The sequence below is a fragment of the Pectinophora gossypiella genome, chromosome 28, assembly GCF_024362695.1.
Source record: "Pectinophora gossypiella chromosome 28, ilPecGoss1.1, whole genome shotgun sequence".
In the NCBI taxonomy this organism is placed as follows: domain Eukaryota; kingdom Metazoa; phylum Arthropoda; class Insecta; order Lepidoptera; family Gelechiidae; genus Pectinophora; species Pectinophora gossypiella.
Genome location: NC_065431.1, coordinates 500,357 through 512,500, shown reverse-complemented (window position 1 = coordinate 512,500; position 12,144 = coordinate 500,357). Strand labels below are relative to the sequence as shown.

Here is a 12,144-nt window from a genome sequence, read left to right as displayed (position 1 = left end):
TCCCTGTACGGTCACGAGTACTAATATTTATACACAAACCATGTCACATTAACTTTTTGACAAATTAAACCGTAAGTCTCATTAAATGTCAAATATGATAGTGCGACAGGGTTCTAAAGTGGATACATGATATTGCTCATGACTGTACTTGTTCTGTTTGTGTGCGCAATATAGTGTTTAATTCACTCATTCATTCGATTTCTTTGCTCGCTCACGACCTCCGTCCGCGAACGGGTTAACAGTCAAGTGCCAACCGCAACGTACCTGCATGATCTGATGTCGTGTTAAGCCGGGTAAGTTGAGCATATGTCGTATGACCGTGTCGTCTGACTCGCTGTCGATGCAGTCCGGACCCGCTGGATGGCAGAGACACCCGCCCTCTGACGCGTCGGGGGCTGTCAGAAGAAAATATTTGGTTTTAGTTTTAAAACACTATGTGAAAAAATAATAAAACGAATCATTCGAATGATTCATTTAAATGACTAAGCATATGAATGAATCATTCAATTAGTTATTAACTTTTTTAAAGTGTTTTAATTTAAATATAAAGTTTTAAAGTCAATCAATCATCCGTCCCTTTCCTTTTCGGCGGATAAGAAAATGACGGGTATAACTTAAAAAACAACAGGAGGTGTCTGCAGGAATCGGAGTATTATATTTATTTTATTTTCCATTCGAATGATTCGAATATTCGGTCATTCGAATTCGAATGAATCATTCATTACCGCGCATCACTACAATAATCATGTTAATGTTGGGACCCTTCTTTTCGCATAATGTTGTTTGTCCTATTTTAATTAGGCATAACCGGTTAGGCATATTTTTTAGTCATAATTGTCTTTTGGCATAATGGTTACTTGTCATACTGTTTTACTTAGCATAATGCTTGTTAAGCCTAATGATGTTTGCCCTATTCTTGTAAGGTTTATCACATTTAACTTGGATACCATAGTGTAATAGTAGGTTAGGGTGCGGCCCAAGGGCCACCCCTAGGCCGCCAACATGTTACTTAAATAGGTATGAATTTATACTTAAAAGTGTTTATGCTTCATTATATTATGTTCAAATAGTTATGCCTAATGCCTTTTATGCATAACGATTATTAGGAATAGTAAATATATGCCATGCAAATGTATGACATAAAATTAACATAATAGGGAACCGTTAATGTTACTATACGTTAAATAAATGAACCAACTATTAGTATTCAATGTACTCAACTCACCCTGTATGTCTGCGGGGGCGTGGTGCGTGGCTAACCAGCGATGCCGCGCCACGCCGCGCAATGACAGTCGTTTATCCGGCTCCACGACCAACATGTGACGGATTAAATGCTCGCATTCTGGAAACAGACAACACTTCCTCTTAGCAACATTTAGCGCGTAACATATTGCCCGCCATATTGAAAATCTTCTACTGTGTGGGTTGTGAGGTGGATGACAAACCTCATCAACCCTGGTGTCAGGGTTTATATTGAGCCGCCAAAGGCTGACGCGACTCATGTAACGACTACTTACTTACATCAGTAAGTAGTAACCGGGACCAACGGCTTAACGTGCGTCTCTAATCTTAACGTGGCTTAAGATAAGATATTTATTGCAAAAAAAAAAAAAACATTTGGGTGTTTTTTCTGTCTTTTTTTCTTTTCTCTTATTTTATTTTACTTTTTTGCGCGCTACACTGCAGCTGTACAAGTGTACTATATCCTCTGCCGAAGGTTGTCTGGAAGAGATCGCTCTTAGCGATAAGGCCGCCTTTGCCCACCTTAGAATAAGTTTATCCTGTAAATGTCTTGTGAATTTGTGTGCAATAATGTGTTTTATTATTATTATACTATTTTTTTTGTGCTTAACGTATCTGTAACCTCTAATTGGTTGTCACTCACCCTGCGACATAAAGTATGGTATTCGGAACTTCCCACTGAGCACGACACTCCTCAGTTCATGCAGTGTACTCCCGTCGAAGGGCAGCGCGCCGCATACCAGCACGTATAGGACGACCCCTAGAGACTGGAACAGAATAAGAATCATTTATTCAACGTAATTATCATGGATAAACTTGTTGAAGGTCAATTTTACATTTTTGAATCTACGTCATTTCGCAAGGTGTTATGGCTGAGGAGTAGAAACGACAAAAAACAGCAACAGCAACACATCTTTTAAATAAATGAGGGTATACATTACAAGTTATTTAATAACTAGAGGAACACATTTGACACCAGGCATTTTTATCATTTATTAATTTAATAAATGATAAAAATAATTTTAGCTTTTATACATTAAGTAAGCTTCACGTGACTTTTGGGGGTCCGACAGTTTGGCCTATGTGACCAATAAAGTTATGCGATATATCGTTAGAAAGGTTTTTTTATTTTCTACAACTTCCATTATGGCGGTAAGTTTCGAATCGCTGTGAGAAAAAAGTTATCCCAGCGTAAACACCACGAGTTTCGTAGATAAGCGGCGCGGGAGCAACGGGAGCGGGGAGGGGAGGAATCTCCGTGCGAGACACTGGCTGTCGTCCGCAGTCGTTATTTGATGTTATGGATATCATTATGGACAATACTGTGCATTAATATATAAATAACACGTTTAAAATCCTTTATAACAACTTATTATAATCAATAAAAGCTGTAAAGATATTGAGATGAAGTTTCATTTTATTTGCTCATAACGTTTTTCCCACAGCGATTCGAGACTTGCCGCCATAGTAAAAGTTGTAGAAAATAAAAAAAACCTTTCCAACAACATATCGCTTAACGTTATTGGTCCATAGGCCAGGGTCCATGTAATTTCGCCGGTCCTCCTTTGTGACAAATTCATAATATCGTCTGGTGTTTTATTGTAAACTCACGACTAAATCCCAATTGTGGTAGACAGAGGTACATCTAACTCGTTCTAATCTGGGAGTCTTTAAGGCTAGAGTGAATACGCATTTGCTAGGTAAGCGTGATCGACCCTAATCCACATTGTCACTTACCATCAGGTGAGATTGTGGTCGAACGCGAGCCTGTATTATTTAAAGGCCTCGTCAGTGCGTTTAAGTTTTAATATTTTTATACTGTTTTATATAGGTTGAAACCTGTTATTGGCTTAATTAAAGCACATAATAACGGGTTCTTACCGCTTTTAAATGGGGATATGAGACTCCCGATATTTCGACACTGTTGCAAGTGCCATGATCACGGGATGACTGATGAGATTGGAGTGGAGTAGGTAGATCCATAATTTTCTACGGGCAGACATATCTGTCTACCCTCTTTCTTTGCCGCTTGTTTATGTTTTTGATATCGGAATGTTCGGAACCATCTGGACTGTTATTGGCTTAATTTTTAAGTATGATATTTTTGCTATAGTTGTTAAGAGCTGTTGGTCTCCCAAATATTAAATAAATAAAAAAAGGAAGTCTCACCCATATATCAGCTCGAGGGCCGTCGTACCGGCGCCCCTCGAACAACTCCGGCGCAGCGTACGGGGGACTCCCGCACCACGTGGCCAGCTGCGCACCCGACGTGTATTCGTTGCTGAAGCCGAAGTCTGCTAGCTGAAACGCGGAACATAAACGGACGGAAGCCGTTATAGAAAAAAAAGAACGCAAGGCAAGCCAAGAATCGAGATCTTGTAAACGCTTCTCTTCAAATAAATTCAATCCACGCACGCAATACGCACGTATAGACACGCAATACGCACGCATTGGCACGAAATACACACGCATTGGCACGCAATACGCACGCATTGGCACGCAATACGCACGCATTGGCACGCAATACGCACGCATATACACGCAATATACCTTAATGTTCATGTTCCTATCGAGCAGCAGGTTCTCGGCCTTGAGGTCGCGGTGCACAACCCCGTTGGCGTGGCAGTATCCTACAGCAGACACCATTTGAGCGAACGCACGCGCTGCTTCTGACTCGGGCATGCGCCCTCGGGAGACCAGGTGGTCTGGAAGGAAGAATAAAAGAAGTATTATGACGTTTATTTAATTATCGCACTCACATCGCATGCACCATAGCTACACACTGCTTTCGCTACTCACTTATAGTTCCTTCTTTTATTTATTGTAATAATTCTTTCTTTTATTGTTTTATTTCTGCCTTCCATATATAGTTGAGTGATAGAGTGAGAAACAGTGTGATAAGACAGAGATGTGGTGTAAAAGACGATATAGTGACTAGGATTGAGAAGGGAATGTTAGGTTGGTTTGGACACGTAGAGCGGATGAAGGATAATAGAATTGCAAAAGCGGTATATAAAGCGAAAGTTGATGGTAGGGCTGGCAGAGGAAGACCGAGAAGGACTTACGATGACCAAATTGGAGAGGTCCTTAGAAAAGGTTCAATACGATCCACTCTGAACCGGCGTGCGTGTATGAAGCGATTGATGAATGTGGAGGAAGCAAGAGAAGTGTGTCAGGATCGAAGCAAATGAAATTCTATAGTCTCTGCTTACCCCGGTGGGAATTAGGCGTGAGTTTATGTATGTATGTATGTTCTGCCTTCCATATCTAACACTAAGTCGTTTTTTTGTACTCTTTATTTATTTTTAATTTATTGTGCGTCGTGGGTTGAAAATCAGTGTTGCCCTCTGGGTAAATTTTCACTGAACCCTGGCCTTTTTGGTGAGCTGAGGCACCCATATACCTTTATTTTTTCCAACAAAATATTAATTATATTTTAATGTTGTAAATGTATATGTGTGTTGTAGGTTTTACCTCAATAAACTTTTTTATTATTATTATTAAGAATAGATAAATACAGATAGACAGACACACGAGATTGTTTCCTTGATGCGGAAGAAATTACTTTAGAGTCATAAGGCCGCCCGGTTGTACCGTATATACAGGGTGCGACGGAAAATTCCACTTGATATTAACTCAGAACCATGGTCTGAATCATACCACTTAGTATTCGTTACGATGTCACTAACACCCTGTATATTTATTTATGTTGAAATACACACAAGCTCACGACTAGTCAGAGGTATCCATCGCAAGATGAACTAAGTACCCACACCTCACCGAGCTTTCTGTTAGACCAACGTGATAGGTGAGCCGTATCGCCGTCTATAATGGTCGAGCCAACTGTGTTAGTGAAAACTACACTTAAGAGGTATACAGTTGAAATTTATCTAATACTTATGTCTGCGGTACCTTGAAGCTGTAATAATTAGGCTAGTTTCCAACTAGTCAAATCAGTTACTTTTTACTAAACGTCAAAACACGAAATCACTATGGAATTTGTATGAAAAAGCACACTGTGCAGTCATAGAAAAACGTGACAAAATGTCGCACTTATTAAATTATTAGTAGTTAAACAAAAACTTTACAAAAAAGGTTATTATAAAGTTAGTGATTATTAAGAAGATATGAATGCATGGGATTAACTGTCTGGGAACTGATATTAGGCAGCTAAATTACTCAATTGTATACCAATATTTTATGTTTATTTTTATTTTTTTAAAGTACGTCTAGGGCCCTGTGCCGAGGTTTTTCTTGCAGCTTCTTTTCCCCGGCTATACAGGTTGTGAGAAGCTGCAGTAGTTTTAGGCGGATGAGACGTTCGTTATGTAAAAAATGACGATTCAAAGTGTAACTATGTTACCTACTGAATAAAGATATTTTTGAATTACATATTTCTTTATTAAAATTCACAAATAAGTACGTTACACAGAAAAACGAAATCGTTTTTGACACCTTTAGATCTGTCTATATTTAGTAATCAGAATTTCATAATTTAACTTTAACCTAGGAAACTATCCAATTCAATGCAGTAAAACTTACCAAATATTTCACCATTCGGCGCGTATTCTGTGACTAAATATATTGTGTGAGTGCTTTCCATTACCTGAAAAACACAAATACATTATGATTGTGACAGAAAGAGATAGATGATCCCGTGCTTCGGAAGGCACGTTAAGTCGGTAATCCTTGTTTTTACATTGTTTTAAGTTTACGCGGTTATTATCATAATTAAAGCACATAATAACGGGTTCTTACCGCGTTCATGGCACTTGCAACAGTGTCGAAATATCGGGAGTGTCGTATCCCCATTTAAACGCGGTAAGAACCCGTTATTATGTGCTTTAATCCTTGTTTTGGTTCAATAAATGTTTGTTGTGGTTAAGCCGGCTACATAAACAATCGACATCCCCAAAAGCTCCCGTGATCATGCGATCTAGAGGTCCCAGGTTCGAGTCCCGGTGGGACAAATTAAAAAAATTACTTTGTGAGTCTAGTTTGCCGGCCTTTTTTTAATCCTGTTTTGTTGCTCAGTTGTAAGTTGCTCCGTTGCAGTGGGCAAAGTAGCGTCCTGACACTGTCCTAGTAAGGTCCTAGGGTGTTAATAAATGAATCTCAGCTGAGACTGCGCTCAAGATCATGCTCAAGTCTCTGTTTTTATATGAGAATTGTCACATTGACATGATCTTGAGGGCAGTCTCGAAGTTGAGATTAGTTTATTAATACCACCCCTAGTGTCAACCATGTGGTCACAGACCTTAAAAAAAGATATATACTCACTTGGTATAACCTGACTATGTGCGGATGCCGCAACCTCTTCATTATAGCTATTTCTCTGAACGTTTTCTTCAAATTGTCTTCATCTAACCGAGATTTGTCTATTATTTTTATTGCAACCTGAAAAAAACAAATTGATCATTAGTTTTTTTTCGTAGAAACCCGACTGGGAATCAATCAATCAATAATGCTTTATTGCACAACGACATATACAAAGGACATAAACATACGAATAAAAACATAAGTACAATAGGCGGCCTTATTGCTAAATAGCAATTTCTGCCAGAAAACCTTAGGGTGAGAGAAGTTAATGCATTGGAGCACGGACTGGTGAAATAAACATGATGATGATACGAACAAAAAAAAATGGGAATCAAATCCGCGATCTTTGTAATGGAACCAGAATTTATCCATTTTCGACATTTTTCCTTTACTTTTGCTGTAAGTCCTTCCTTCTTGTCCAATTTCATAATTGGCTACTTCACAGTTTTCGGATAAGTATTTTAAAAAATTCAAACGCTTATTTTAAACCTCTTAAAATATTTTTATTCTAGAAAAAGCTTTATATAATAGAAAAAAAAAAACATATTTTTCTTTATTAATTTCAAATATCGTGCGAAAACGAATGGTCACGTGGTATTTTGCCCCGTGACGTCACATTTCAAATCAAAGAAACTTTCAAACAATAGAACTTGAAATATGACTGAACTTTAAATAAAATAAAATAAAAATAAAAATCATTTATTTCGGGTGTTTTCCCATAGCAATTGTTAGTAACAAAAGTCTTTATATCTATGTTAGTAAAAAATTACAATTATAATTTAGTGTCTTCGGCAAGTTGGACGCGGGTCCAGTGCTGCATAATAGCACTGTCCACGTCCAGCCTTGCCGCGACAGTTTGCAAGAGGCTGTTGGAGCTGCTCCTCACCCGATGGATCAGGGATGCGATGCGCTTTCTAATTATAGCTGAGTAGCTATCGACTCCAGCTTCTGCTAGCGTCCTAGATGCACTGCAGTGACGGCGCAGCCCCATCAGCGCCCTGAAGGCGTTATTATTAATGGGTGCGCATGGCCCTGTACTCTGTTTGGGTGTAATTCACCCACAGGCCGCACGTGTACAGTGAGCTACAATAGGCTTTAAAGAGCGTAACTTTTACCTGCTTTGTACAACGTGCAAACCTGCGGGCCAACATGTTAGCCCTAACGCACAGCGCCCTGCGCTCCCGCTCTAAATCCATGTCATCCTGGAGTGTATATTATTATCAATCAATCAATAATTATTTATTGCACATGTGGCGATTTCACAATCCCACATGAAAGGTATGGAATTCCAAATCGGTCCTTTGTCTGGAATAACTGGAATTCCATTATACAGCATGTGTCCTTGCATTTTATATTTGTTTCATCATCATTGTTAAAATAAACATATATATATATATATATATATATATATATATATATATATATATATATATATATTTTACAATGTTAGCGAGTACCTACCCTAACGCTAAACACAAAATAATAAATTCAGAACATATACAGACGAATAAAATAAGCTCTCTCTCTCTCTCTCTGCTGTAGAAGAGAAGCACAATAGGCGGCCTTATTGCTAAACAGCAACTTCTGCCAGACAACCTTCGGATGAAAGAGAGGATGGAGAAATAGAATAAGAAAAAAAAACATCTCCCTAACATTATCCCGTATTTCACAAGTCCCCTTCCCTAACCTGAAGATTTGACAGGTCCGATATTTTACAGAAGCCACTGCCTGTCTGACCTTCCAACCCGCGAGGGGAAAACCAGCCCAACACAGGTTAGGTCACATATACCTCCGAGAACGCGTTTCTCGAGAATGTCCTTCACCGCTGAGCACGTGATAAATTCAACAACAAATTCTACAATCACTGGTTTAGGCATTGTGATCCCTAGTTTGGTTAGGACATTACAGGCTGATCACCCGATTGTCCAAAAAGTAAAAAGATCCGTGCTTCGGAAGGCACGTTAAGCCGTTGGTCCCGGTTATGACTTACTGATGTAAGTACTTAGTCGTTACATGAGTCATGTCAGGGGCCTATGACGGCTCAATAATAACCCTGACACCAGGGTTGATGGAGTTGGTAATTCACCTCACAACCCACACGATAGAAGAAGAAGACTGGTTTAGGCATGTGCTGGATTCGAATCTGCGACCTCAAACTGGGAGACAAGCGTTCTACCAACTAGGCTACCACGGCTCAATGCAATAAAAATAAAAGTTTATCTCTGATTGAACACAAGGAAGACAAATGATATGATGACTGTGACATTATCAAGATAAGATTAAGTGCAGTTTTGACAGTGCTATAGGAAGAACTGATAGTGACGAATAATAAAAAAACACATAACATAACACAAACATTAAATAGCCTATATACGTCCCACTGCTGGGCACAGGCCTCCCCTCAATCAACCGGAGGGGGTATGGAGCATACTCCACCACGCTGCTCCACTGCGGGGTGGTGGAGGTGTTTTTACGGCTAATAGCCGGGACCAACGGCTTAACGTGCCCTCCGAAGCACGGAATCATCTTACTTTTTCGGACAATCAGGTGATTCAAGCCTGAAAAGTCCTTACCAAACAAAGGACAGTCTCACAAAGTGATTTCGACAATGTCCCCATCGGGAATCGAACCCGGACCTCCAGATCGTGAGCCTAACGCTCTAACCACTAGACCACGAAGGCTGTTAATAAAAAACACACACACACAAAAAAAACACTCTACACACACACACACACACACACACGCACGCACGCACGCACACATATCGCTATCTCTCTCTCTATTTAAGAGCTGCGCTCTTGTCGGTGGAGTAACCGCCATTCCTCTCTTCTTCCCGCCAAATCCTTCACCTCCCGATACGACACGACCTGCACCTTCTCTTTTATTTGTTACATAAATGTTATCCTAGGTCTACCCCTTCCTCTCTTCCTTTAAATTTTTCCTTCTATAATGTTTGTTATAAATGCACACACACATACACACGCACACACTATGTTTGTTTAAATATAACCTTAATTTCTTTGATTTTTGTAATTGTTACAGTTAGATTATAATATTACTGTTTCCACAAATATGTACGACGGTACCCTGCCTTCCAAGTCACAAGTATTCCTCTTAGTTTGGAAGTCAGTGGATCATGCTTTGTGCCATGTTTCAGTTAAAAATAAGCTCAATGTACTAAACATTGACCAAATAAATGATTTATTTATTTGATTGTTTTTTTTTTAAGTATTTTATCTATCTATCTATTGTTACTGTAACTGTTGACAATACACTATTTATTATTATTATAAATGAATTGTGTCGTCCGTATCAGGTGGCCAATCATATTTCCTCTCCGGTTCTCTATAGTCTTCATTACTAAATATACAGTATATTTCCCGTTTTGTATAGTTATATTATGCATTGAGGAGCTCGAGGGCGCAGCGGTAAACGCGCTCGGTCTGCGATTGTTGAAGTTAAACAACTTTCGCAAAGGCCGGCCATAAGATGGGTGACCACAAAAAAAGTTTTCATCTCGAGCTCTTCCGTGCTTCGGAAGGCACGTTAAGCTGTTGGTCCCGGCTGCATTAGCAGTCGTTAATAACCACCAATCCGCACTGGGCCCGCGTGGTGGTTTAAGGCCCGATCTCCCTATCCATCAATAGGGAAGGCCCGTGCCCCAGCAGTGGGGACGTTAATGGGTTGATGATGATGATGATAGTTATATTATATATACAGTATATTTCCCGTGGTAGTACGTAGCGAAATCAAATCCAAAAGTAGTTTTGAGTTCGATAAGGAATGTTGGCTTCTCATCTTGTGCTGTGGAGCCATGCTATGGCGCCATCCAGCGCCGGTTTTCAATCATTTCCTCATCAACACAGCTGGCAAGGATGAGGGAGTGGATGTTATACTATACACCTCTGCCTACCCCCTAGGGGATACAGGCGCGATGCTAAGTTATATTGTTGTTAGATAAATAAATAGATAAAAATCATTCATTGTGTAACTATTATCTTATCCTAAGATAAAATAATATCATATGTCTTTTCACGTTTTCTTTACTTGTGAACGCTTAGATTAGAAACTCACGCCTGTTATAGCTAATGGGGTGGATAGAGCCACAAGTAGTCAAAGACAACTACTGGTGCTAATTCCTGTAAACACCATCTAATTTTATTTTAAGTTATATCTGTCATTTTCTTATCCGCCGGAAAGGAAAGAGACCGGTAATCAACAAACATAAAATTTATCGAACACATGTCAATTTTAAGCACAAATCTAAAACAACCCTATAAAAATTTTGCATTGGCCAATAACCCGACAGAATTAAGTTGACAGCACACGTGAAACGGTTGGCATACCAGCGAGATACCTTTTTGATTCGCCCGGGTAATTCATTCATTTACTCATGCTTCCTAAAATTAAGAGCTGTCAATCATCTGTCCCTTTCCTTTTCGGCGGATAAGAAAATGACAGGTATAACTTGAAGTAAAATTAGGAGGTGTCTGCAGGAATCGGGGCCATTGTTGATACAAATGAAGCGCTAAGATGTAAATTACGAAGTTACGGTGTTCAGTTGTTAGTCCCGGCTACTAACTGTACCATTCCCAGCGGCTTCTGCGACCTTCCAATACCATACCCGGAACTTAAAAAAGTATTTGTCATGTCACAAAAAACACTTTGTGATCCCTAGTTTGGTTAGGACATCATCATCATCACCAGCCCATTAACGTCCCCACTGCTGGGGCACGGGCCTTCCCTAAGGATGGATAGGGAGATCGGGCCTTAAACCATCACGCGGGCCCAGTGCGGATTGGTGGTTATTAACGACTGCTAATGCAGCTGGGACTAACGGCTTAACGTGCCTTCCGAAGCACGGAGGAGCTTGAGATTAAATTTTTTTTTGTGGTCACCTATCCTAAGACCGGCCTTTGCGAAAGTTGCTTAACTTCAACAATCGCAGACCGAGCGCGTTTACCGCTGCGCCACCGAGCTCCTCTTGGTTAGGACATAACAGGCTAATCACCTGATTGTCCGATAGTAAGGTGATCCGTGCTTCGGAAGGCACTTTCAGCCGTGGTCCCGGTTACTACTTACTGATGTAAGTATGTAGTCGTTACATGAGTTATATCAGGGACCAGAGTTGATGAGGTTGGTATTCCACCTCACAGCCCACACGATAAGATGATAATTTCTTTTAAATCTTTGATCGTCCATCATGTTGGAAGACACAATCCATCTGTCGGATTTTACGACATGCCATGATAAACAGCAGAACATGTTCTATGTTTTTTTACACCCTAATAGGTATAGTTCTGCAAACGACGACAAAATGCAAGGTGACAGTGTAACCTCGCGAAGTCAAGGTCGCAAGTTCGGTTCTGTGCTACGCTTTCCAATGCCAACTTAACGCTAGGTACAGTTTGGGTTTGACAGTGAAAGTAGCGATTAATTATGGTACATAGACAAATCACGCCAGTGATTCTTGCAGGGGTGAGTAGGGCTAATTTCTACCAATCAAAAGCGTAGAATAAGGAGTACTATTACTAAAAAAAAAGTATAGAACAGCGAGCCGTAGTAAGCCAGTTGGTAGAACGC

General features: G+C 39.9%; 1 protein-coding gene and 1 long non-coding RNA gene across 2 annotated transcripts in view; both read right to left on the bottom strand.

The window, feature by feature from the left end:
- LOC126379298 (uncharacterized) overlaps positions 1-12,144 on the bottom strand; it is a 56,478-nt gene that overhangs the window by 26,488 nt on the left and 17,846 nt on the right. The window lies entirely within an intron of this gene.
- The window catches only part of LOC126379292 (serine/threonine-protein kinase par-1), a 47,615-nt gene that overhangs the window by 26,488 nt on the left and 8,983 nt on the right, over positions 1-12,144 (bottom strand). Inside the window, exons 2-8 of the mRNA XM_050027999.1 lie at positions 6,523-6,639; positions 5,785-5,848; positions 3,793-3,947; positions 3,412-3,543; positions 1,886-2,009; positions 1,226-1,342; positions 265-395 (exon numbers count right to left, since the gene is read on the bottom strand). Coding sequence (XP_049883956.1) covers positions 265-395; positions 1,226-1,342; positions 1,886-2,009; positions 3,412-3,543; positions 3,793-3,947; positions 5,785-5,848; positions 6,523-6,639 — 840 coding nt within the window. The remainder of the gene's footprint in view (positions 1-264; positions 396-1,225; positions 1,343-1,885; positions 2,010-3,411; positions 3,544-3,792; positions 3,948-5,784; positions 5,849-6,522; positions 6,640-12,144) is intronic.